At 42.5% G+C, this 27,926-nt stretch overlaps 1 protein-coding gene across 1 annotated transcript; it reads left to right on the top strand.

Moving 5' to 3' along the window:
* The first annotated feature begins 13 nt into the window (after positions 1–13).
* col26a1 (collagen, type XXVI, alpha 1) lies at positions 14–27,044 on the top strand. Its single transcript, XM_085380712.1, has 14 exons — positions 14–544; positions 692–814; positions 1,384–1,487; positions 16,309–16,370; positions 16,475–16,580; positions 17,143–17,250; positions 17,390–17,527; positions 20,137–20,211; positions 22,610–22,662; positions 22,755–22,817; positions 23,256–23,291; positions 23,374–23,418; positions 23,504–23,588; positions 24,471–27,044. Exons 1-14 carry the CDS (start codon positions 369–371, stop codon positions 24,596–24,598), a joined length of 1,302 nt encoding a protein of 433 aa, XP_085236838.1. The 5' UTR covers positions 14–368; the 3' UTR covers positions 24,599–27,044.
* Positions 27,045–27,926: the final 882 nt, after the last annotated feature.

Below are 27,926 nucleotides of genomic sequence, written 5' to 3'. Positions count from 1 at the left end.
GTTTTCAATCGAGACCAGATGCGCTTTTACGCACTCCGTCTCCAGCCCTCACACTCGGCGCGCTTTTTACGCACACTGGATATTTGACTCCTCGGTCCTCGGCACCATGTCAAACGTCAGATACGCAAATTATTCTAAAGGAAGAGGTTGTGTGCCATTCATTTCGGGCTCTTGAGTGGGAGGCCGGTTGTTTTCTCGTCGTGGAGAAGGGATGACCAACTCGTTAATGGTTTCAGTGGGATTTCCATAGCTTTTCTTTTTCTTCTTCCTCCTCCATTCCGCTTCAGTAGAACTTCGACCAAAGGGGATTTATAACTTCGGGATTTACTTGAAAACCGCGGATATCTCTTTCCGGGATAAATCAAACAATGATGCCTCTTTCTTTTCTCTGCGTGTTCTGCATGTGGATAAGTTTAGTCTGTCCATCGCTGGGAACGGGCTTTGTTTATCACTTCCCGGGCATCACTTTGCAGCGGCAGCGCATCAAATCGGAACAGAGTGGCGTCACGGGACCGCCGGGTACTGGATCCCGAACCCAACTCAGGTGCGCACACACTGGAGGGGTTGTAACGATTTAACGAAATTTATTGTGAAAACAAAACGGATCTAGTGCTAGATCATTGCTCTCTCTCGCTCTATTTCTCTCTCTCGGTATTAATCACGATAACATCTCTTTTATTCCGTCTTTTAGGAACTGGTGTCAGTACACTGTTTTCAAAACAGTGTCTTGTCAGGTGCACAATGGGACTGAAACCACAGTGCAGAGAGTGTTTCAGAACTGCCGGTGGCCCGGACCCTGCTCCAAAGTCATCAGGTATACTTTTGACTCCAGTCAAGTCAGATTCTTCACTGGTCTGTGATGCAGATGCAACTTTGCTTTTTACAATAAATCATGAACGTGGGAGGTGCTGCCTGGTGGCTGGGGCAGATTTAGTGAATAAGTGGCTTCAGGCAAATTTAGGCATGGAGCATCTTTGGTGAAACACTTTCATCCCTAATCTGGCTGAGAATGTCTGCCAGAAGAGGATCTTCAAATAAAGTGATACTGTTAATGCAAAACAGCAGAAATAATTGTCTGAAAGTTAAAGTTCTGCACACATATTATGTATGTATGACTGAAGCACCACCCGCACAGTGAAATGAAGAGTTTCCACTGAAAAAGGCACTGAACCTCTCTGAGAGGTACGAGGTTGCAAAGGGAATTATGTGTAATTGTATTCCTAATTCAAAGCTTGCAAGGCTCTTTGGTTCTTTATAATTCCCCCCCACCACCACCACCACCACCTCCATTGGGGTTGGGGTTATACCAGAAAGCAAAATACTTCATGTTGTATGTGTGTTTGTGCATCACGTGTCCATAAAGTCAGAGAGTGTCTGTTCCAGCTACAGGACTGTGATCAGACCGTCATTCAGGACTACCTACAAGCAAGTCACTGCACTGGAGTGGAGATGCTGTCCAGGATTTGTGGGAGAAGAGTGTCGTGAAGGTGAGTTTCTTCCTTTCTTTCTTTTGCATGATGCAGCCTTGCTTAGACTTGGACTCGAGGAGCTGTAGGATTTTATCTGAGACTAATTTTCCCAGGGACTGAAACAAAGGCCATGTGTTATGCCTGGACCCATCTGCATCTTTTTAGCAGAACCATGCAGCTTTACCCACATCAGTTTCTCTTTTATATGTTTGCTGGTGTAGTCGGGTAGGTCGCTAATCCCGTGTGCCATATTGTGCGGCAGTCTTGATACAATTGTAGAGTTGCTTTGAATTAAGACTGAAAGCCTGTGTTGGGTTGCTTTGGGGAACTGGGACAGCAGGAAATCAACGGTTGAAAGAGATCCTGTACACTCTGGTTTTGTACTTTTTTCCTTTTTTAAAAACATTTTTACAGCCATGCATTCAAGACGCTTCAGTGCCTGGAAGGAGGATTAGAATCACATTCTCTCTCCTTGTGTGTCTTTTCTGTCTCACTACCAAACACACACACACACACACACACACACACACACACACACACACACACACACACACACACACACACACACACACACACACTGATGTTACTCTTTTAACTGTAGTCAGCAGCAGAGGCAGCTGTCTCCCTGAATATCCTCAGAGCTAATAAAGTCAGAAGAATGAATGAAAAAAGGTCAGAGGAAGGTCCAGCAGGGCAGCTTGTAAAGTGGGTGTCTCGATTATGGGCAGCGCTGCTCCAGAATGCCACAGACCGCAGACTCCAGGCCCAGTAAAGACCAAAATCTTCAACCAGAGGCAAGTCACTGCAGTCAGCCTAAAGAAACAGTGAATGAAAGGAGGTCTGGTGCATTTGACATGAAGTGTTTCAAAGAAAGTCTGAAGCTGCACTGGCTGAGACACAACTGTTTTAAAATGCACACTCATTTGAACAGATTTTGAATGAAATTATTAAGTACATCCACCAGCTTGGTAAATATTATGGGGAGCTGGCACAGCCTGTCAAAATTAGTCCAAGATTAACAATTACCTCAAAGAGCATGTCGCTTATTGGTCATAATTACCCCCACCTTGTTCCATTTTGCAGGATTATTCATTGTTGCCCTTGGATGGGCAAGATTTCCACAAAAACACATTTTCGTACAAGTGGAATAAACACAGAAATGATTAGAAATCCTCTGGAAAAAGGCTTTAAGATTAGCTGTATCCACTGAGTCTGCGATGCCAGAGATTCTGGTTCACTTGAGACCAAAATGGTTGCAGGAGTGTGAAGAAGTAATCGGACTGTTTATTTAACGTTTGCTGAAATGTATTTGCACTTTCTAATGGCTACGGAGCAGCGAGAAAATCACCTCCATATGGTGAGACAGAGGGCCAGGTTGGACTCGGCGAGGAGACCTGAAAGGCAGGGGCTGATGTCACTGACAGTCTGTTTCACACTGAGGAGTGGAGGGAGAGCTGGCGGGGGTCGGTGTGTGGGAGTCAGGGTGCTGAAAGAGAAGAGAAGAGAAGAGTATCTTTCCCATAATCCAGCTGCCCAGACAGCAGCGGACCAGAGAGGCCACTCTGCGAGAAAGTGGCCCCACTGAGATTAAGGAGCATGACACTCCTCCTTAAGGTCCTTGTAACATACGTGACCATGTTAGGATCAGGCTACACCTCTGAAACAAAGACTTCTCCTCATATAGTTTTACACCCGCCTTACCTCAGAAAGCATAGCTGCGAGGAGCAGTGGAAAGGTCAGGAAGCACGGCTGTTAGCAGTGACAGGAAAATCACATTTATGCTTTTTCTTGCAGCATTTCTGGGACGTACATGAAATAGCTGCTATTATCTGTAACAAACAAATAGTTTTGGAAAGCTAATTAATCAATCTAGCTTTTTTATGGCTCTTGGCGTCATGAATTTGGTACGACCACCTTTGTTTTTCAACACAGACTGAACTCGTTTAGATAAGCTTTCTTATCATTTCTGCAAGCAGTCTTCGGGAATATTTCTCCAGGCTTCTTAGAGGACGTTCAGAGCTCTCTGTTAGATGGTGACTGCCTGTTGTTCTGTTCTGCACTCCTTCAATAATGCTGAGGTGTGGGTACTGAGGAGACCAATCTGTGACTGATGGTGCTTGTTTGCTTGTTTTTCTATCCAGGGATGATTTTACTCCACCGGCAATGTGTTTGGGATCATTGTCACGCAGCAGAAAAATGAAACCATAGCCAATTAGAAGCTTTCCAGATGGTGTTTCATGGTGGACCAAAATCTGATCTGGATCCATTCTGATTAACTGACATCACTGGCTGATGACAGAGCGTCCACCATACTTTACAGATGTCTGTAGACATTCACCGCTGTATGTCACTCCTGCCCACCTCCGTACATCCTAACAACTTCAAGCGAAAGTTACCTGTTGCTACTGATTTCCAGTCCATTTCTTGCGTAGTGTTTCATCCCTCAGCCTCTTCCCTCTGTTTCCTTTAATATGAATGGCTTCTTGACAGCCACTATTCTACTGCAGTCATTCCTGATGAGGCTTCACTGAACAGCAGATGGGTCATCTCTCAAGTCTTGTGTCAGATCTTCACCGGATTTTGTTTTCCTATTTCTCAAGAACATAACTTTCAGATAGTGTTCATCTGCTGTACATATTTTTAGTTTTTCAGACCTGACGCTTCTTCTTTCATCCTTCTTTTTATCCTCCTCCTTCCCACTGTTTCTTTAAGGACACGCTGCACACCATGCTGAGACATGCCAAGTTTTCAATCAATAGTTCTTTTAAAATCACCGTATTGGTGAAAAAATACTATTTTGTTTCTGTCAAACTGTGTTATCTTTGGCATTTTTCGTGGATTCAACTAAAGAAATGGGAACAAATTATGTTTTTGCTGCCAGTAACAAAGAGCCTAAAGATTTAAAATTGGTTCTTGGTGAAGTACAAGGACTGAAAATGAGGAAAAAGTAATCAATGTCTACAGTCTGGAGAACTAATGCTCAAGACCGCTTTAAAAGATGACAAGAAAGTCTAGCTCTTTGTAAGAAAACTATAAAGAAATGAGGGTAACTTGAGACACTTGCATACTGCTGTTGACCTCTTTGGTTGCGCTCGAGTGTTTGAGACACAGACGAAATTTACTGTCTCTCCAATCAGTGTGTCAAATGTCACAACTTGTTCTCCAGCCAGCAAATAAGACATAAATAAGATGCTGGAGTAAGTGTAGGAATGCCATCTCTGCTTTCCAGTTGCTGTTCTTGTAATGTAATTTACACAACAGTTTTGAGTTGCTGAATGTCTGACAGCAAGTCGCGCGTCATGTTCGAGAACTCCTGACGTGAGAAGTAGTTATGTTGCATAAGTTATGACGCGTTTTGTTTTTGCATTTTGTTGATGTTGTTTTGGGGCTCATATAAGCAAGATGTAACAAGAATTAGAGGATCAGGTATGCAGATTCACTAGATAGGTTAGCTATTTACACTGCTTCCAGGCTTTATGTTACCCTAGGTTAACCATCTTCGTGTCACAGATGTAAGATATGGTATCAGTGGTCTCATGTTACTGTTGGCAAGGAAGCAAAAAAAGCACATTTTCCAAAATATCACCATGCTCGTTTAACTGCAGACCATTTTGGCTGATGATAGGAGTCCGAGCACTCATCTTTGAGTCTGTAAGTCACTTGGGCGACACTGAACATGAAGCCCCGTGTATCAGAAAACTGCCGTTGGGGCACAGAGCCAGCTGTTTTATTGAGAGGAAAGAGGACAGCTTTAACCAATGAAGATGACATCAACTCTGGTTTTGGTTTGATGGAGTTCTGGCTCGACTTCAGAGGCACCCGAGGCCCTCAGAGATGTACAGACAGAGGACCTAGAGAAGGCGAGAGTCAAATTAAGGCAGACGAAGATGTAAAGATGCTTGTTTCTCTAGTTGTTTCCTTTTTCGATATCCTGAATCATTTTCCGCATTAAATTAATACCTTACTGTCTTTAATCATCACTCTTTATCAAATAATCTCAGAGTCATTAATGAAGATGACTTGGAGCTGCTGTGAGTGGAGCTGTTTTATGCTTGATCACATTCTATTTAAGGCGATATCATTCATTCGCCGACAACAGAACAAATAGAAGCTTTGGAGTTACACGCTCAGTTGATAAACAGAATAATAAGCAGTTTGACAATTTACTGCTTATTAAATCAACATTTTAAGCAAAATAAATGCAGAGCACCACAGACTTTCACCCCTTGATTGGAAATTTGCTGATTTTCTTTCTCTCATGTGAAACTAAACTGAGCGTTTTTGTATTTTGGACCCTAAGCTTGATTATATCACCAAGATCTTTAACATCATTTTACCTCTAAACACTTTGTTTTTGTATATATCTCTCTGTGACAACCTTTTAAGACTGAAAACAATCCTGAAGCGTGCAGCCAAACTCTAGGGCCAAGCTGGTGTCAGAGTCTGGATTTTTGTGCGTTTGCTAATGGAAAATGGGCGTTTTCTCGCCGCGCTGACACCCTGACCCGTCAATATTTTTGACAGCCTGGTTTGTGCTGGCTGTGTACCGTGCATCTCAAGATTTAAACGCTGCTTTTCAGCAGAGTTATGCTAACGCATGACGGCATGGAACACATTTAGGAGAAATGTGTTCGTAATTTCCTTGCCCCCTCCCCTCCACTCTGTCACAGCGGCACCCCGGCACCTATCTGCACACATGATCATATTTACTGCAAGGATTTGGGGTTTCCTCTATGTATGGGGAACATAATCCTAAAGGAATTAGAGACAGGCCCTGTGCTGATGAGAGCGGTGACCTTTGATCCTGTGAAAAAGCTCAGGAAAAGGGGGAAAAAACGGGGGGGGGGGGGGGGGGGGGGGGGGGGGGTGTTCACTTTTTTTGAAGCAAAGTTAACGATGAATTTCATTAACGTGGTGAAAAGGTGTCTGACAGCTCCGGATGTCAAATGTGTTAACTTGTTAACGCTGCAGCCATAAAGTTGCTAAAGTCACTGTTTCCCCTCTGCAGCTAGATGAGGAGGAAGTGTGTTAAAATGCTTTTTTGGAGGGATTATCTTGAACACCAGCAATATTAAATATCATTCAGAAATAGCGTCAGATTTTTTCCATTTTATCATCCGCTGTCATCGCCGTGCAGGCCTTTGCTCCTTTGCCCTCTCTTTTTCTTGCCACCGCTGGGCTCTTTATCTTCTTATTCCTTACCGCTTTCCACTTATCTGACTTCCTATGTCCTTTAGATCTCCTGCTTTCCTCTCCTTGGAGTAAAGCGATAAAACAGAACCGTGTCCCACATGTGCTGCCCTAGACTGCAGCCTCTGCAGAGTGAGGACTTGACTGATGTCTCTGTTACATTTCAGGTTGCACTGAAATATAGGTCAGAGGGTGCCCTTCGACTTGCAGGGAGCTATGGGATAGCGTCGCTGTTCCTGCTCCTGGTCTGATCTGCCTGATGGATGATGCTCTGTTCATGCTCCTTCTGCAGTTTTTCATTCATGTCCTCTTCTTATCAGCGGCTCTTCCTGCCTTTCAGTGATATCTTAACATATGTCCCTCTATCTGTCTGCAGCTCCACACATCTGTTTATTGAGAGCTGTGCAGGTAAAGTTCCCAAGGTACTAAAAAGGCTCCTTGAAACGTTTCCACAGTCATGGTTTCCATATCTGAGATTTGGTGTAAACTGCAGATTTGTTTTACGGTTTTGTTGGAAGCAAACACATTTGCTCACTGGATCAGGTTACGCTCAGAACGAAGGGGCTTGTATGACATGCTGCTCATCAGAAATTAAGAGCTTCTGGTAAAAAGAGAAAGAGAGCGAGGGGATCCAATACTGCTTAACAAGTGAGGTCTACCCTCGACTTTAAAAGATGTTGTAACACACAGATTCTAGGTGTGTCATCAAGGGAGAATTGAAGGGGAAAGGGACATGACTTAAAAAAGTTAAAGAGGGAAAATCAGTCCAGTGTCCAACTTGCAAAAGGGACAGAGGCCAACGCCAGCACTGCTACAGGTCGTCTGCCCTCTCTAAAGGCCGACCACTTCCACAGGTGTCAGAGGTTCTCCTCTTAAACCCAGAAACTCTGTATGGCGCAGACCGAGAATCACTCCAGCCTGAGCAAGCCAGCTTTGCCTTATCAGGCTCTGACCTCCACTGAGACACAGCAAAGTCTGACTCAAGTGTTGCAGTGTGCAGTGGAAGCACAGTCAAACACACCTGCCTTCAATTAACCCAGCCCAAACACAGCCATTGGCTCACAGCAATTGTGAAACACACAAACACAAACATATAGACACACACACCCAAAACCACTTGCAAATCAGTGCCAACTGCCCAATGTGGTGGAGAGTTAGCGCGCAGATGATACTCTTCTGTTACACCGTCTCTGTGGTTTCACCTGAGCAGTAATAGAAACAGTTCAGCTCAGACCCACTGATGAATGTAAATGAATGAAAAGACTGAGATCAGTTGAACTGAATGGTGCACGAGTACAAAGCGATTCAGTCTGCAGCTACTCCAACACACAGTCTCTCTGTAAAGATAATAAAAAAACATTACAGCAAAAACTCTAAAATATGCGACATAAAACCATGAAAACATAAATACATGGTGCAAATGATTCATAAAATGGCTCGGGTAACGGTTGCAGAGCAAAGCTTGCAATGAGGTAGTTATAATTATAGTTAAAACAGGTCTATGGGGGCCTCTTGATGGACTGATTAAGTGCGTTTGTAGCTCTTGTAGTAAAACTGCCTCTGAGCCTCGAGGTCCGTGCATGAAAGGCTCTGTAGCTTTACCAGATGGGAGCAGTTCAAATAGACTCTGGCATGAGTGTGCAGGGTCCTTAAGATGCTGGTGGCTTTCCTGAGGCGGTGTGTGTAAACAAATAGAAGTTCAGACTTTAACTTTCTCCTTTTGAGAAGAAAAGAAGTCCACTCCACCCAGAAAGGTGATGGGGAGGTAGTTTCTGAAGGCATCCGACCACCCAACGAGCACAGCCAGCTCTCTGTTTGTTTACCGCACTCACCATTCGACTGGACTGTGTGAGGATGTAAGCATTCACAAGGCAGACAGAAAGTGCAGCTGAGGCTGATAAGCTGCCATTTTTTTTGTAGGCTTTTGTTTTATTAACCCAATTATTGAACATAATGATGGCAGTAAATGAAAAGTCTTTACAAAGGTGTTACAGTTGATCCTTAGAGGGACATAAATGTCTCTGTGAAATATCACAGAGAGACGTTTCAGACCAAACAGGAATGAACTCCCCGAGAAAGTCATTAGAATACATCCTTCTGCTGTGACCGTGAACATTTGCACCAGATTTCATGAAGAGTCCGTCCAACAATGGACATCGTTTCTGTCAAGCACGTCCGTCTTTACTGCGATGGACTAACAACCTGTCCAGGTTGTAAATAAGTAGATTAATTGTTTTTGTCTTTATTTTATAGTTCCATCCATCTTACAGTGCTTCTGCTATAACCTGTCACCTCTTTCTCTGTTTCCACCCTTTCCTCCTGTTCATTAGCTCTTAAAGAAGCAACATTTGAACCTCAGAAATGTCCGTCTCGTTTCAACCGATCACTCTGCGATCATTTCTCTGAGCAGCGTCATCTCATAGGACGACGATGGCTTTGTCTCTGTGCACCAGCAGGCTCATCCGTCTCCAACATCTCAGCGGCGGCGCAGCAGTGTGTGCTGCGTTGGCTGACGAGCCGGGCGATGCGGCACGATGATGGGATGGCGGCGGATGCGTCCTGACAGCGCGAGGGAAATCACTGAAAAAAATGGGTTGTTTTCTCAGATTTGAAGAGATTCATTTTGATGCGTATGCCTGCTGAGTAGTAGCATTTCGAGAGGGAGAATGTCAGATAAATACCAGCTCATCATTGTGGTTTTAAGGTCCATTATTTCGCCATCACAACATCTCCTTCTACGTGCAATAACGGCACCGTGGACCAGACGCCAAGTATCTGTACTCTCATAGTTTTTATGGTTTATAGAAATGGTGTGTGGCCTGTCAGCTGGCATCACAACGAAAAATGCTAAATGGTCCCACTGTGGACTGCGAGGCATCTAGATTTTCCAAAAACAGCCCCATTCACCGTCCACCAGCCACCGCCGTCAAAGTGGGTGTGTGATTTAGTGAGTGAGAGCTTGCGGCTGGGCGAGTGTGTGTCTGTGTGTGTGTGGGTGTGTGTGTTCTGTGCCAGCTGTTCTTCATGCCAGCAATTGCTGACCACTTGCTGGCTGGGTCCGACACACAACAGGCCTCTGGGACGCAGCCAGAGGCTGTCTGTGGTCTGCACAAACGCACACATACACAAACACACAGCCTGCGTGCACAGTTGTCTGTTTTTCTTGGTGATGAGAGTCTTAAGATGCTCCAGGAAGATGTTTCGGCGTATCCCCACTCTGCACTCCCCACACATGCAGACAGAACTAACATTTAGTGGCGGTGAAAATGACCGTCCCCAGCTGTGTGCGTCATGGTTTGTTTTGTGGTTGAGGTTGTCTCTGTAGGTGTTTGTCCAAAAGAAAAAAGAGAACCTGCAAGAAGGAGATTTGTCTTTGATCTATATCCATGTCTAATGTAGGAAATGTAGCTGTCTCAACACATGCTATGTCCGCAGTTTGACTTCCATGATTGCCAAAATATCCTGCGCTGTCTTGCACCGCAGATCAAACAATGGGGATGATTCATTAAACCAGTTGTAGGTTTCTTGTTTTCATTCTTTATCTCCCGAGAGTATATGAACCTATTTACACTCAGATCTCGTCCTGGGGCGGGAAGGTTTGATGCTGCGAAGTCAGCCTCCTCGTCTCTCACTTCTCAGTGCCAGACTTAACAGCTGATCTTATCGCATAAGACCAACGACAGGTTTGCTTCCACAACATGTTATTTATGTTTATGCAATTCACTTTCATGGTGTATTTTTGTGTGACTTTAAGGTAATTAGGTAATGTATGTTGCTAAAAAATGTGCTCTTTTAATTCCATCGTGAATTCCCAATAATATCTGATAGGATGTAGCATCTGAATCCATGGAAAAACTGCTTAGACTCAAACTCCCTCTTGTCTTTGGTGCAGGAAAGTTCCCTGTTTTCTCAGTTTGTTTTTTCTCCTCACAAAAGACAACATGATCCCGAATCTTTCCCACGAGTGAGCGCGGTCCAAGAAAAATAACCTCGGCTTGTGTTGCCATAGTGTAATTATGGATCCAAACAGACTCTATAGCTGCGGTCCCCGCTCTAAACATCAGCTCGATCACAGCGGAAGTTTGGTTTTCTGAAACCAACGTAATTAAATTCCAACTCTAGAAACAGAAATCCCGCCCACCACCTTTCGGGAACAGCAAGAAAAAAAAATGTCTTCTTCTGGTTTACATTTATGGTAAATTGACTTAGTTCTGGTGTTTCCTGTGGTGAGTGTTTATAACATAATGAGATGTGGCTGGTTTATTTCTGGTCCTAGATGGAGGCGAGATAAAGACTGGACATGTTAGCTCATTAGCAGTGAAGAATGGAGCTTTTAAGGCCATACTGGGCGAGGCAGAGACACTCATTCCTGCAGCAGCTGACAGGACACAAGTGTCATGCAATTAGTTCACAGAGGCCTGATATAATGTTGAGCAAATCTACCCTCACTGGCCACTTTATTAGACACCATGCTAGCCCCATGATGGGCCCTCTTTTACCTTCAGAAGTTGATCAAGTCTTCGTGCCATAGATTCTACCAAGGTGCTGGAAACAGTCCTGAGAGATTTTCGTCCACACTGACATGATCGCATCACAGATGCTGTATATTTGTTGCCTGCAAATCCATGATGACATTCTCTGGTTCCACCGCATCCCAAAGTTGCTCTATTGGACTGTGACCATAAAAAGTCTGCAACCTCAAGCAACTATGGATGAGAACACCACAGGTTACAAGAGGGTAAATAAATCCCAAGATTTCTCAGCTTCAAGGTGAACGACTGATGGAACGACCTATGAGAGTGCAGGACATCAGTGACTGACATGTGACCTGGTAGCTGTAAGCGATTTGCTGACGTGCATCGTTATGAAACGGACTCCTGGTCGCTTTCCACATTCCAAGGTCCAGTTGCCTAGGCAACACATATTTACAACAGGTCATGTGTCAATCAATGATATCCTGCACTCTCATTGGTAGTCGTTTTCTCACCTGGAAGGTGAGAAAAGTCCAGCTCAGGTCTAGCTCACTTCACCTGTAGTTGCTTGAAGCTGCTGAATACCAGTAATTTCAACTTGCTGGTGACTAAAGTGTCCATGAGAGCGCAGGATGTTAGCAATCAGGCAGCTGTGGCTCAGTAGGTTGAGCGCTTTAGCTCTTCATAGTTCAATACCTAGCTAGCTTCTGTAGTCTACATGTCATATGTTTGGGATGTAGGTGTGTGAATGTTTGGTTAAAAGCCTTTAGACATAGAATAAAGTAGTGTGAATGGACGGGGGTTGTAGTAAAAACATGCACCGAGTGCTTAAATAAAGTAGGAAAGCATTATACGAGTACCAGACCATTTTACCATATATATGTGACAGGGTAGTAAGGGTTACCTAGGCAACTGGAGCCTGGAATGTGCTTAGTGACCAAATGTCAGCTTCAAGGCGACCTGTGTGGGTGCATGTTAAGCTTTTCGTGTCATGCAGACCTCCTGGTCTCATTGAACACATGCTTCAAAGCCTCCTGATGCACGCTGGGATGACAGATTTTGCCAATCAGACTAAGACTAATACCAAAGACTGTTTAATTTCAGTTTATTTTACTCAGTTTTGTATGCACACAAATGCTTAAGTTTTCATCTTTTTCAGCACTCTTGTTTTTATTATTTTATTCACGTGGCCTCTCTGAATAGTCATCGCCAATTTTTGTTTATTATTTCAAATCTGGGCCCTTACAACCATTTTACCTACAACAGTGTAACACGAGGGTTCGTCACGTGGTTCTAAATGTCTCTAAACGATTATAAACAGCAAGATGGAGACAGATAACTTTACTCTCAGCACACTTCAGCCCCATGTGTCCTCACTAACCAATCAGAAGCCAGGAAATCTCAGGTAAATTCAGGAAAACCAACTTGGCAGATTTGACACGCAGTTATTACTGCTTTGAAAGTGCCTGCGTAAACATTCAGATATGTAGACATGTAAATATCACATATAAATGAAAATGTGCACAAAAATAACTCTGTAACCCTCTTTGTATATCAAACGACTTCTATGCTTTACAGAGGTTTTATATCTCTTGGTGTTCATTTTGCTTGCCTCTCATTTGTGGTTGTTACACCTGTCTATTGCACTCAATTTGCATTAATTATAGCTCTTTTTGTAAGTTTCTAACTCACTTTGTGTCACCTGCTGCTCTTTCTAGACATTCTGAGTCTCTTTTCCATTATCTTGCATGTCTTTGTGGTTGTTTGTTGGATTTACTAGCGCTTCTGTTTGAAGTGTTAACTATCCCTTTGAACAGAGGATCGGCAGCAGGTGTTTACTGACCCTTTGTGCACAATAGGTTCATTCAGAAATCCTTCTTTCTGCTTCTAGGTGACATGAAACTGTCGGCTTTGCTGTGGCACTAAAGGAAACCTCAATTTTTTTGTGCATGTTTCTGTGCCAATCCATGGTATAGCTTTTGAGAGACTAAAATGTGAACGCTCTGACCCATTTCCAGACAGAGATGAGCTCTAGTTTGGCTGAAAACTAAATGTTGACACATCATCACTGATTAGCTCCTGGAATGCATCACAGACTGATGTACTGTCTAATAGAGGAAGAGTGTCAGAGGGTGGAGACTTCCTCTGGGCTGATGATGAGTAACTATGGGGGGAGATGAAGGCATATCATCTCATCAGTCCTTATATTGTGGAGCCCATGATTGCCCACAGTCTCACTGTTGTGTTCTTCTTTCATGTCCTTAGAGTCTCTGAAGAAACCTCAGTGCTTTGAGTCACAACAAACAGCTCATGTGGGGTCAGCGGTTGAGCAGCTTTCAGTATTTTGGTTGATACATTTTGAGGAATGCGTTTTGGGTTTAACTGTTGATTGTTGTTTCCGTCTGTGGCTACACTCCAGGGTAAAACTCAAGATGTTGAAATGAAGCATTAAGAAACCTCACCCACACTGTTTGACACGGCGCAGGACTGGGCGTACGCAACTGTGGACTCACAGATGATCTTTAGGCGGTCGCCGTGTCCTATTTTAGTAAAGCGCAAACCTCAGCGGCTGCCATTAGCACTCCGCGTGCTGCGGGCAGACCAGAGCTCGTTTGGGTCATTTTTGTTGTTGCATTGGCTATTTTATGAGCACCAGTTGCTCCTCGTTATAGGTATCCCTGCTATGACCACAATGTGGGTGGGTCCCATCTGCAGGACTGACAGCTGACATTCCACACTTCCTATGAGCCGTGGGCTCAAGGAAGGCTTGGATTTAAAACAAATGCAGGGCTTTTCTTTGAAACTATGTTGTTCTGGGTTTTTTTGCATCAAAGCTAACGTAGTGTATCCAAAATTGCTGCACATCCAGAAAATGTATAAGTAAGGTTTAGTGGTGGCTAAAATGGTGCAACCTGTGTGTGAGAAAGAGGACCAAAATAGACTGAAGGTAACCAAAGCCAAAACCAGTAAAGCAAATACGCATAGATATTTTGCAGGTTAAGACGGCAAAAAGAAAATAACCTAAGATGCCAGAAAAACTTACCAAACTGACTTTTATTGACAAGTATTATTATCTTGTCATTCAATGGCACATAAAAATGTCTTTTTGTTGTTCCTGCTTGGACACTTAGTTCCAGGGTATCGTTTTGTACCTCTGCCTACTAGAGATCCAACAGGCTTTTTGAGCCTCAAACCACAGCTTTGGCATTTTAATAATTTCTGTCCAATTTAAGACATTACGCAAAACCCTCTCAAAAATCTTTCAATTACTATCCGCCAAATCTGTAACCATCACGGGGGACGTCTTATATTGTAAACCATGAACTCAAATGGGTATTTGTGCTGGTGGCTCAGGTAGTAAGAAGGTCTTTTTATCATAAGGTCGCCAGTTCAACTATAATTCGTTACATATCGGTATAAAAACCAAAGTTACAAAAGAAAATAATCTGCAATACATTACCAGTTAAAAGTCACTATACTGAATCAGGAAGTAGTAGTTAATCTGTGCTTAAGTTATTAATCTACGTTACTGATCTGGCAGATTTCTATGAAACAAACCTCTCAGAGATTTGTGTCTCCAACTGGTCTTAAACTGGGAATGTTACAAATGTTACGTGAATGTGTAAACCACTAGACTGTGGAGCCACACTTTGTTACTAAATCATTGTTTTGGGATAAGTCATCAACAGCCCAGTGAGAGGAAACCTAAACCACAAACACAGCCGTGACTCTTTCCCCCATAAAGACTGACATGTTAATATAAATAATAAAGGTGTTTAGTTTCTGGGTTTTTCAAAGGGTACCTGCATAGGCAGTGACCACCCTCGCTAAGTTCTGATGCACATGCTCAGAAAACAGCTTCACAGGTTACTCCTAGTAGGCTTTCAACTGGTTAATATCTAGCTTGGAGATTTCACTCCAAATTTATAAATTCCAGACTTCATTGATTTATTTTAGAATAAATGTTAAGATACTGTCCGTCCATCCATCCATCCATCCATCCATCCATCCATCCATCCATCCATCCAGTTGTCTTCGTATCCAATTCAGCACCAGGGTCGTGAGGGTGGCCACCTGTCACAGGACGAGTGGTATGATAACCCAGGTTTTAAGTCTGTTTCATTACTCCACCTGTTTCAAAAATAACCCCAGCGCAAGATTTGAGTATAAAATACAATCTAACTCAATTTTTAAGAAAATGCTGCAACAGATTTACAGAAAACATATGAAAAAAGTGATGATTTTTGCCCTGCTCCACTTCTACAATGAGTCCGGAGTCTTTATTCTTCAGCACCAAACAGCAGTCAGAGTCAGTTAGAGACCATAGATGCTGAACACCGTGGACCGTTCAGCAGCTAAAGAGCTGGAGCTTTCTGTTAAGAGGTGGTGGAGACCAAAATCAGAGCTAAACAGAGAGTGAACAGTAAACTTCAATTCAACAAGCCGACACAAATACGACAAATGAAGGATGTTTCTCTGTTTCTGTGGTAGAACATTTTCACCACATGATTTAAAAGCTAAACACTTTGTCCACATGATGAATTGTCGTTTCTCTCCAGCGCCTCCAAGTGGCCAAACAAGCTCACTGCGAGTTAATACACATGCAGTGTTGTGAGTGTTTAGAGCAGAAGAAACGTGTACTCTAAAATAAACCGAGTGGGTGACACTGCCTCAGCCTCTGAAAAACACTGGAGCTCAGTGGCAGGGTGAATCTGATTTATTTGGCACTAGATGTTGATTTTGGCTGCAGGCTTTGTGTGTTTAGCTTTTCGTGGGATAAGAAAACATAAATTAAAGCCAATATGTTTTCATGCGCTGCTTTAAATGGTTTGGGTATCTGGAGGAAGATGTGAGTGTGGGCAGACAGACAGAAGCACACAGAGCTGCGATGCAAGCGAGAATTTCATGAGACGTCCTGACAATATTTATTCCCTGAGCAAGTGACATGATTTAAGGAGGAATTCATAATAAATTCTCGGGTCTGGTTTGATGAGCATTGTTCTTGTGTATCTTGGCCTGACCTGCTCTGTGTGAGATGCTACTGATGGTGCCAGGATGAAAAAAAGAAACAGGAATGAAACAGACAAGGCGGAGAGGAGAGTATAAGGAAAGACAGATGGCGAAGAAGCAGCGTGTGTGTCTGCTGTAATGTGGAAATATGTCTTTCTTTCTTACAGAGTGCATGAACTGCACCAGCTTCAATCAAATGAACAGCAGAATAAATGCGATAGAAAAAAAGGTAAAGAAAATCCATCAGATCCATCCATCCTGACAGCAAAACGCTGTAAGTGTTTGCAGTGGATGCTTAACAGATGTGTCAAACATCTGCCTCTCTGTTTCCAGATCACACTCTTAGAAGAGGGATGCTCAGCTCTGCCCACAGCCAGTAGTTTACCGGGGGGCTCAACGGACAATGAGGTGGACACATCCCGCCCCACTCAACCACCAGGTGAAAACACATTCAAGTGCACTATTTTTGTCATATTTCAAGGGAAAACTGTCTTCCTAAACCTCTTGGTTTTTGGATCGTTGAATTGATGAACCAATCAGTGTGAAGATACTACTCTGGGCTTTATAGGAAATACTGTTAGTCATTCTTCTGGTATTTTTACCTCCCAAACATTAGTCAGGGAATCAAGTGAATGTAAAACCGATTAATCAATTATGAAAATAATCAAAAAGTGGAAAATTTGTCTCGGAGCAATCAGTGTTTTTTTAATTTTTTTATTTTTTCTCTCTATCATGTGTTGTGCATGTGTTCTGGTGTGATCTGATCTGGCGTGTATACCATGGAGAGGAGTAAACACGCAGCGTGGTGTGATAAAATTTATACTTTCTGGCCAGCAACCATCTGGCTGCAGACAGAAAAGGAATTAGATGGAAGATGGAACGAATTATGGTGCTCAAGGTTTTTGATAAGGGTTTTTTTTGTCCATTGTTCTTTGTGGAGTTAGATGATCACTTAATTCTGCTTTTCACTCATAACCGTCTCTTTCTCTCTCTCTATTTAGGAGCATCAGGAAACAGAGGGCCTCCAGGGCCAATGGGACCTCCAGGGCCTCCAGGTTCTACAGGACTTCCAGGTCTACCAGGGTCTCCAGGCAGTTCTGGACCTGTTGGTAAAAAAGCAAAAACATTTAGCAGTCAGTCTGATCATTTAAACATGGTTTGGGAAATTATTGCTATTGAGCTGTTTTATTAAAAATTTAACTCGTTCTTGTTTAAAGCTGAGCTCGCTTATTTTTCCTTGATGCTCAGGACCAAAGGGAGAAAGAGGTTTTCCTGGAGAGATCGGTCGACCCGGCCCCCCTGGCCCACCAGGTCCTCCGGGTCCTTCAGAACCGAGTCCGTTTCCTGTCAGAAACCGGGGCGACGTTTTTCACGTGGACCATCAAGGTAGGCGATTCCAAGTCAAATGTGCTATTTCACAGTAACTTAGAGCTAAATTCTCCCAGATGGGCTCAAATGAGAGCATGATAGTAGAGCTTACCCATATGGATGAATTATGACCCGAGAACTATTGTAAAACCATTCGAGCATTAAGTTTTTGGACGGTCTGAATTGGTGCCATTACCTCAAGTCCATTTCTGCAGTTCATCCTGCACCGGGTCATGTGCTTCATGCTCACATATCTCATGTTCTTGTCAGGCAGAACATGAACCCTGGTCACACCGGTTTCTCTACGTGGAAAATAGTTTAAAGGGGAAACAGGTGGAAGCACAGAGGCCGTTTTTAGAAAAAGACCCAAACTTGCAACGGAGAGAGTATTGTTTCTCTTCCCCAGCAGGGCTGGCATAGATTTATTTTAATTGTTTCCGTGTGTGTTTGCTGCTGCAGAGCCACTGTTTACTGCAACCTCGTTTAACACAGTTGGAAAGCGTTCATCTAAATCACAAGATTAGGCTTGGGAGTTTTAAAAAGACTCTTGATTATAAAATACACCGACTCATTTTTCATTCTTTGTTTCCAGTTTAGTACAAAGTCATGCATTTGTACATTCGCTGCACAGATCGACACATGCAAGGGTGAAGCTTTGGTATTGGATGTTAACATGAAAGCATTGCTTTTTTTTATCATTTGCAACATTTAAGTGATCATATCTTTTAACAAATAGGCAATAGAAGCGCAATACATATATGAAAACATTACTTCTCTGCTGTTGAACACTTCACTTTGACCACAGGGAGGCAGTAGGAATCCATGGTATAATCATTACCTCACGAGGACTGCTGGCTCTGATTAGGCTTTTGGCTTTGTCTGCCTTTCTGAGCCCGGGACTGTGTCTGCGGGTCTGGAACTATGTAGATTTGGGTCTGTGGGACCATGTAAGCTGAGGGGGGCCAACTGGCTGTAAATCAGACCTAATTTGTTAGCTGTCAGCACAACAGTCTGTGTTTTGGGGGAACTGGCCACGGCCCCGAGCCAAAAGCTGGGCTGGCTTTGAACAAGGGAGGAGATAGTCTGCCACTCATGTGGAGTTTCTTAGGGAGGCAGCCAGGCTCAAGGAGACTGTAGCATTAGAAAATTAGTTCCAGAGGGAAATCTGCTCCATCTAGAGCCTTACAGTGGACTGCAGCCATAATGTAACAGTGCTGTCTCAACACGGGGGAAGACTGACGCTGAACATATGTTGAAGTGGTGAGGAAGTGTGGCGTGGTTTCAAACAAAATTTATACTTACAAGTGTACTTTAAAATATCCAACATGTCAAGAACAAGACATGACTTCCACCTCGTGCTTGCTTTCTATGAAGACAGATCATGTCCAGGCATTTATTACTCTGTTAAATGGGACCTCTTTGAGATCAACCAGCTGTTCATGTCCATCAATGGCTCACAGGATGTATTCCAGCTGCTGACTGCTGGGGAAACTCTACCGTCTGGCTGGAGACCCCCTGATGTTTTAACTCTTGTGTAGGTTTGAATTAAACATCCTATCACACGACATATAGGCTTTTTGATTCTCCAGCAGGGTAGCGGTACATGTATTCAACAACTGGACGATATACTGTAAATACAAATATATTTTTTAAAACGTGTTTGAAATGCTCAGAACACAGCAAATAAAACCTGGAGGCAGATCTGGTATCTTTAGGCTCTTTCTAAATCTGCAGGTACTTTTGTAAGTATATGGACAGTGACTCAATTTTTGTAGTTTTTCCCTCCTTATAGCATCACAGTAGATTTTAAATCAAAGAGTCGAGATGTGATTGAACTAAAATAATTGTAATTTATAAAGATTATTTGAAAAATAGAAATCCTTCGCAGTCAATGAGTACCTCAAGTCTGGAACCCATGGACGTCACCAAATGCTGTTTGCACTGCAGGACTTTAGTGCAAACACCTTAAGTTGCTGCTTGTTTGTTGGACTATCTGCCTTCAGGTTTGTCTTCAGTAACTGAAAAGCATGGCCTGTCAGGTTAAGAATAGTTGACTTGGCCTTTGCATTTACACTTTTTATGTCTAAATAAAAGTGTAATAAACTTGTAACTGTGAGGGTGTATCTGTTTTTATAATAAATTTGCTCCAGTGTCCAAATTGCAGGGACACGCTTTATAGTTGCCACTGAATGAAGCCTACTTCACACCAACATTGCTGTCTTTGTAGCTCTAATAACCACAAAACTTCTGGCAAGCACCAGCACTGCAGTCATGGAAACTTTGGCAATTTTTCAGAGTAACTGACTGGTCAGTGTGTTGCAGCCGGTGAGTCACTTCAGTAGATTATTCACAGCGTTGATTAATGACGGTATTTATACAAAAACAGTTAAATTTTAAGTAAACGGGAAATGGGCCACAATCTAGAGGAAAATTTAAAGGACTTTATTAACATTTCTACTTTGCTGACGGTGTAAATATTTGCATGGCTGCATATTAGTAGATGATTTATTATAAAAACAAAAAAAACACTCCAAATGATAAGCTGCGGTGAACTCACCTCTTGTTGTTTCGGATGCTCAGTAGATCAGATGTTCACGTTTTCTAATCTGTTTTGTTTTCCCTTGCAGAAGAGAACCCCATCCATGCCGTTCTCCAGGAACCTCAGGTCATAGCTGGTCCTCCCGGTCCAGTCGGCCCCTCAGGTATGAATAAAAGCTGTTTTTTGCCCTCAGTCCTTCAGTGCAAACACATATCACCCAGGCACAACTATAGCAGGCCTGGGTGAGCAGGCGACGCATCATTGCTGTAGCGTCATGGGTTTGAGTCCGCCCCGGGCTGTTTTCTGAATGTCATTTCCCTCAATTTCCTGTCTGGCCTAATGAAGACCAAAAAAACTGAATGTTATCCAAACCTTCATTGTTTACATTCTCAGCACATTCTCAGAAAAAGCTCAGCACAGATTAGTACAACTAAAGCAAATCTTTCTTTTTTTGTTTTTGATGGTGTTGCACCTAAAATATGAAATGTTTTCTTACATTAACCTTTGACTGGATCCCATCACTGGATCCGAGCGTGGATAGAATCAGTGGTGGAAACTGACTGAGTCCATTTACTCCTGTGTTTTACTGAAGTAAGATTTACATGTACTTGTAAAGCTTCTTTTGGCCGTTCCTTGATTCACAAAGCGGGCAGCTCCACATGTTTGATTCTGCAGATTTTTACACCGGAAGCTCTTTTTGTGACTCAACCCACAAAGGATTTGTGTCTCCTCCTGGTATCAAATCAGGGATCTTTCAATTGTCACCGTTTAAACCGTTAAACTTGTTATGAATTATCAGTGCATGAGACAATAATACATATCTATACATATTTTGAGTGTACTTTCTAATATTAAACAAGTAAATATAAAATGCAGTTTTTCTATGAGGATTTCATTCTTTTCATTCAGTTTTCCCTATGTGAAAAAATTGCCAACTAAACCTAATAACTGGCTTTGTCACACTTAGCAGCAAGAACTGTAATCAAGTGTTTGTGATAACTGGAAAAGAGTCTTTCACATCGTTATAGACAACTTTTGGTTTTAATTCAGCCACAATGGAGGGTTTCCAAGCATTAGCAGCCTACTTAGGGTCATTTGGACTTTGAATAGGCCACTTGGAGCCATCCAGAGGTGGACTTAATTGTGTGTTTTGAATCTCTGTGCTGCTGCATAACCCGAATGTGCTTGAGCTTCAGGGCATGAACTGATTACTGAAAATTCTCCTTCAGGATTTTTTGGTAGAGAGCAGAATTCATGCTTCCATTAATTATCCATCAAACTACCACCAGCATGTTTGACTGCTGATATGATGTTCTTTTTATGAAATGCTGTGTTAGTTTTATGCCAGAAAAAAACAAAAAGCTAGCTTTTGTCTCATCAGTACACACAATATTTTCTCAGGGATGATCAAGATGTTTTTTGGCAAATTTGAGATGGTGATTTTTTTTAAGTATTGTAACTTGGAACTCTCCCATAAATGCCATTTTTGTCCAATCACTTTCTTATCATATGAACTCTGACCTGAACTGATGCAAGTGATGCCTGCAGATGTTTAGATCTTGCTCTGGGGTCTTTTGTGACCTCTTGGATGAGTCGCCGATGGGCTGTTGGAGTAATTTTGGTAGGTCGACCACTCCTTGGAAGCTTCACCACTATTTTCTCCATTTGTGGATGAATGTGAATGGTTCTCATTGTGGTTGACTGGATTCCCAAAACCTTAGACGTGGCTTCGGGACTCTTTCCAGACTGATAGACGTCAATGACTCAGCAGTTCTTGAGGTTTAATGGGCGTGGCATAACGTGCTAGTGTCTGAGGTTTTTTATCCTTCTTCACTTTGTCAGACAGGTTCTGTTTAAGTGATTTCTTAATTTAACAGGTCTGGGAGCAATCACTTCTGGGTGTGGCTAGTAAAGTTGATCTCAGCTTTCCAAAAATGTGGTTAATCACAGTCAATTTATGATTTAACAAGGCAGGGTAGTAACTTTTTCCCATAGGGCCAGGTGTGTTCGGATATTTTTTCCCACTTTAATAAATGAAATCATAATTTAAAAACCATCATGTTTTATTTATTCAGAGTATCACTGGCCAATATTAAACCTGCATCACAAAAAAAAGCCCTAAAAAAATCAGGAAGCGTGCAAATACTTTTTGACAACACTGTATTTGTAATGTTAGGTTATAGAATGATTCAAACTGAGCATTTTTACATTGTAGAGGTAAATACTTCTAAATACTTCTTCAGCTGCAGAGACAAAAAGTAATTGTTGTAACACTTCATAATGAAAACAATCCCGTAATAACTCTGGAGTATAAGCAAGACATACTGCAGTTTTAAAACACTGATACAAAATGTCTAAGTGCGACTTGTACTCGGGGGTAAAAAGGAGAAAAAGAAAAGATGGTTAATTATGCATCTATTTTAAACTCTGGTGAATCCCTCTCACAGGACAATATAATCCTAATATTGACTGCGTTAAGTTTTTACACTCTGAGCCCAGATTAAATATTTGCCATTCATCAGTTTAGCTCAACGTGAATGCATTTGTGAACAACTCTGCAGGTGCACCAGGAGAGAGAGGACGTGCAGGGATACCAGGTCTGCCGGGACAAAATGTGAGTGTCTATCACTGAGACTGCTGCACAAAGTAAACAGTTATGTATGACTGGCATCGCTAATCCGTGTCCTTCTCTTTGTCTGACACGAGGGCAAGGAGGGCCTCCCAGGCAAGCCCGGCAGTCCCGGCCCTAAAGGAGATCCAGGGGAGCGGGTGAGGCTGCTTTAAAAAAAATCATGCTCATTATTGGATTATCGGGCTGGCTGAGCATATTTGTTGCTGATGAGCTATCAAAATGCTTTTTGTTCTACGTTTTGTAAGTGGCCTTCGCTGTCATGCAATCTTAAACACATTAAAGGTGAACGAGCTTTTCTTCAAAGACTCACTCCAAGCCGTGACTAATCCTCTTCTCTCTCTCTCTCTTGCTCTCTCTCTCATCCAAGGCCAGGCCTCACTAATCAGGGCAGCCATGTCAGGTCCCCTCTGCAGTCAGCTCTCTACTGGGCCTCTGCCTTTAAACCTGATCCCCTTCCTTTACTAGCTTGATTTAAGACTGGATATCGGGTGAAGAGGCAGATTAGTGAGGGGATAAAAATGCAGGAATCTTACGTGTTTTTTTTTTTCTCTCTCTCTCTTCATTTCCTTTGCCAGGGACCCCCGGGTGCCACAGGCGAGCAGGGCCTACCTGTAAGTAGAAAATTATTCTGCTGCATAAAATACACACACACTCACACATAGATAACAACATTATTTCACTCTCTGCTCACAGGGAGCACCCGGGCCAAAAGGAGAGCCAGGAGAAGGCTTGAACGAGGTAAGAGGCGAGAGAGTGTTTTTTTTTTCCTCCTCCTGACCTCATTTGAAAAACTATCCTAAATAAACATGCCGGTGCTGTTCAGGGCGAAGCCGTGCAGCAGCTCAGGGAGGCCCTGAAGATCCTGGCTGAGAGGGTCCTGATCCTGGAGCACATGATTGGCATTCATGGTGAGGAGAAAAACTGCCAGACGGGAGAATTATTACATTAAAGGAACAAGTTGACATTTTGTGGAAAAAACACTTATTCATTTTCAGGCGGGGAGTAAGATGAAAAGACTGATACCGCTCCCAGGTCTGCCCCTTAAGTTTAAAGCTGCACTCACCTGCACTCACAACTAGCTGAATATAGAGAAAAGACTGGAACCGAGACCCTAGAGTGTTAGAGAGGAAATCCCCACCAATCAGATGATCCCCTATAAGCAAGCAATTGGCGATAGTGGGAAGGAAAAACTCTTTTAAAAGGAAGGAACCCCAGAACCAGCCTCAGGGGGAAACATGACCAGTTAGGATGACGGCAAAGAGGAAGTACGGGTAAACAACAGGGAGAGAGGTCAAAACATCCTGAAAAATTACACATTCACTTACACAATTTTAGGTACAAACATTAAGAGGTATGCACTGGACTTTCTCTTGATACTAACCAGTTTTCAAGCAACCTGGATTGTCCCCCAGGTCCAGATAGTGTAAGCCATTTGCAATCTCTGGTTGCTAAATAATTAGCTTTAAAAAGTGCTTTAGTTTTCCTCTGTGGCTGGTCACGCACTCCCCCACCTTTCTTAGAGCTCATCACACTCTAATGTATGCTTATTGTTTTCCAATTCACTTATATTTTTATGTTAGTTAGTGTAATAAAACCTCCATTTTCTCCATTCTGGTGTCCAATTTGTATCACAGCCTACATGAGAACGGTGTCAGTCTTCTCTTCTAATTGCTCCAGAGAGCAGTTTAGATGAGGGATCCTAAAATATCAAATGATTCCTGTTAAGCAGTGTTTATAGATGAGCATTTTCTCGCTGATAGCTGTTTTTTAATCTTTATTGTTTTACACAGAAACCTCTGAGGGATCTGGATTTGGCAGCGTTTCAGACCCGCTGTCTTTCACTGCCCTCAAAACCAAACGCCTTCAGCCTGTTCAAACTCCAGCACTGCGCGAGAGACAAAGACGAGTTGCCCTTTAAGAGGATCGTCTAATTTGGATGCTTTTGTTAGTAGTTGTGGAGGATGTTGCAAACTTTTGCATAACTGGATATCTGATTTATCAGATTCCTCATACCTTTTTTTTGTTAATGTATTTTTGTTATAATGGCCTTCTTTGACACACACAAAAAGTACTGTTGTAAAAATTAAGTTCTATACAGACATGAGATGTTGAGCATTTCTTCCATATAAAAGGCTCCCCCCAGCCTTTTTCACCCTGTTGCTGCGTGATCATAGTCTGCATAACCTCGGCAGAAGCACTTACATGTTGTTATACAATGAAATATCATCTCATAAAATGTTATGAGCCTTTTGGCATCTTTCTTTCCTCAGATAAAAGACTGCCTAGTAAAGGCATCAATTCCCTTGGCTGAGGTTGCAAAGCAGCTCAGAGCTGGACTGAAAATATACTATTAAGTGTCAAACATGTTCTTGGAATAACCTCGAGGTTCATCTTCTGTGCCTGTCCAACATATTTCTTACCCTCCTTTCTCTCTGTCTCTCTGCTGCTCTGCCTTGTTAATACTGAGGTAAGACATGACAAGCTGCCAAGAATATCTGCTTAAAATAAGGCTAGGTGAAATGAGTAACATCTGGAGGGGTCACATCTGGAAAGCTAAAGGAAGGGGATGCTGGAACCGGTGAATTTTAGCCTGGAAACAACAACCGCCGCCTGGCCCCAGTGCTCCTTCATGCAAATGCTGTCAGGGGACTCTACTTGTCAGGGTTACATTGACTTCTTCATAAACTGCCTCTGAGATTTCTTTCTAAACTGATATGATTATTGTATAACAAGTCTCCGGGAGACCCAGCTGTTGGTTTCTGAATAAAGCTCCGGCCTTGTCTGGTATTTGTTTTCTAGCTTACAAGCTCCTTATGTGAAAGGCATGTTTGGAAATATGCCAGTGCGTTTTCGTGCCAAGAACTAGAGCTATGATCAATACCACTCTCATTTCTGTAGGTAAATATTAAACAGCTTTCCTAAGGTTAAGAAAAAAATAGCACAGCTGGGGATTACGGTGCTGCTCTCACAATCTATCATCTGTTTGGTTTGCCTCAGTTTGAGATTTTACGAATTTCTGACAGCCACAATAATTTTCCATCTAGTGAAGAACTAAATGAAAAACTACAGCTCTGTGATCTGCTGACATCTTAATAAAATCCAGTATTAACACCAGTGGATTTACACTTTTTGTGGTCTACAGTTTCACTTGATAACAGGCTGTGAAAAATGTGTAACACAACAAAAGACTCTAATTGCCCTCCGATCTTCCTATATCCCTGACACGGTGAAATGTAATAACAAATATACCTTCCTCATAATGGCTTTTATAACCACAAAATGACATTTTCACACTTCTTTTTTTGTACAGATGTAACCTAATTTGTTTTGTGTTGTACAGATATAACATGCTAATGATATTTCAGGTGCTGATAGATGGATTTACTTAGTTTTTATGGGTAAGCAAAGTGTTTCTTACCGTAGCAGGCTGTGCTCACAGCCACACCTGTGTACCTGAGGTGACCATATACGTTAATCATACCACGACCTTTGTGTTGCTCACTGACTCTTGATGTCACACAAGTCCTGCTGCAGGTGCACCAGACTCACTGAGGTCTTCTTCTCAGAAAACAAACAAACAGCGATGATGTTGAGGTTTTACGCACACGCAACCATGACATTAATTTATTAGCCCTTTTAGAGACATGACGATCATGGTGACAGTGGAGGGATAAGCTACCAGTTGGTGAGTGGTACCAATCAATTGCTAACGTCCCAGTTACAGAGAGAGACCAGTAAACTGTGCATTCTCCAACCACTTGGTAGAAGCCTCCTTGGTTTCTAGCAGACTGACACAGTTACCTGTAATTTGCAATTGCCAGCTGCTCTCTGAGCTTTAGTGAAAGTGCTGAGGCACAGCTTTTTACTACCTCTTGGCAAGTAGTCAGTACTGCTTTGCAGACAAGTCGATGTCTTCCATCCAAACTAGAGGTGGCTGCTAGCAACCGCGCAGTAATAAGCCCCACAACCAGCTTTGCCTGGAAGCAACTGGCAGCATCCATACATTTTTTTCCTGTTGATTGTTGGTTGTATCACATCCAAAATGATGGGCAACTCTCAAGAATTGTGCAGATGATGTGACGTGAGACATCTCTATGGGAGAAGAAGAAATCAAACCAGGACACAAAGAAACTGCAGAGGATTTTTCTCCAGAAAGTTTCACCTTTTCAAGCTGTTGTGGAGTTGCCCTCTTAAGCACTGCAATATCACTGAAATGGCAGTGAAGGGCAGCAGGATTTTACACTGCAGCTTGCACCAGGTTACAGAAAGCTGAGCGATGGAGGACAAGCTGAAATGACACCAAACTGTGGCTCATGGCTCACTCCGTTTGCAAAGGCGACCATAAGCAAGCTCACAGAAAAACTTCTCCTTTCATAACAACTTTACAAGGTCATAACTCTTTATTAAGCCTTAAAGTTTGCATTATTAGGAGCTTTAGCTGCTTTGAATGACAGGAGGATATTGGTCCCAACTACTTGTAGAATTGGACCTCTGAGCTGTGCTTGTGGTGTTGATCTTTTCTGTAGGATTTTTAATCCAAACATTATTTCACATTATTAAGTACAGAGTATCCAACAAATTTGTGATCCAGTTTTTGTGAATAAAATTGTACTTTTTATAAGAATCTGTGCATTACTAATTGACATTAATTAGCAGGGACCTGTGTCATGTGATGCATCATTGCAGTAAACCTAGCTAAACAAGCTTGCTAGCATTAGCCAACCAGGCAACTAATACAAACTTTGAGTCAAGGCCTTAAAATGGGACTTCACAAACCAATCAAACCTACTATCTTGTGTCCATCTTTATATACAGTCTATTATTGTTCAGACATGAGAATGTGTTTTATCTCATTCTACGACTTTTGGCAAGGAAGCGAGTTTACGACAAGATCCAAGTTTTGATCTAGTCGTTAATCACGACAATAGGCCGATCTGTTTGTCTTCGGTGTCATAAGTAATCATATGTTTTAGAGTGTTGAGTCTACCTTTTAAATACATCTGTTCTGGTGTGTTTGTGCACGTCTCTTTATCTTTTACACTAAATCATGTTCAGGTGGGCTTTGTTGTTCCGTTTGCAAAACGCTGGGCTCAGCAGAAACGTCTCTGCGTTGGTTATACTGGAGTGAGATTAAAGTTGCAAACAACAAAGGGATTCATTTCATAGGATCACCACTTTATTGCACATAATTACATTCTCACACCACAACTTCACAGCGTGGCCAGACAATTTACAAGCAGAAGCTT

The sequence above is a fragment of the Rhamphochromis longiceps genome, linkage group LG14, assembly GCF_057381845.1.
Source record: "Rhamphochromis longiceps isolate RC_006_pf linkage group LG14, R_longiceps_female_GT1.1, whole genome shotgun sequence".
Classification (NCBI taxonomy): domain Eukaryota; kingdom Metazoa; phylum Chordata; class Actinopteri; order Cichliformes; family Cichlidae; genus Rhamphochromis; species Rhamphochromis longiceps.
This window is presented reverse-complemented; position numbering and strand designations above follow the sequence as displayed.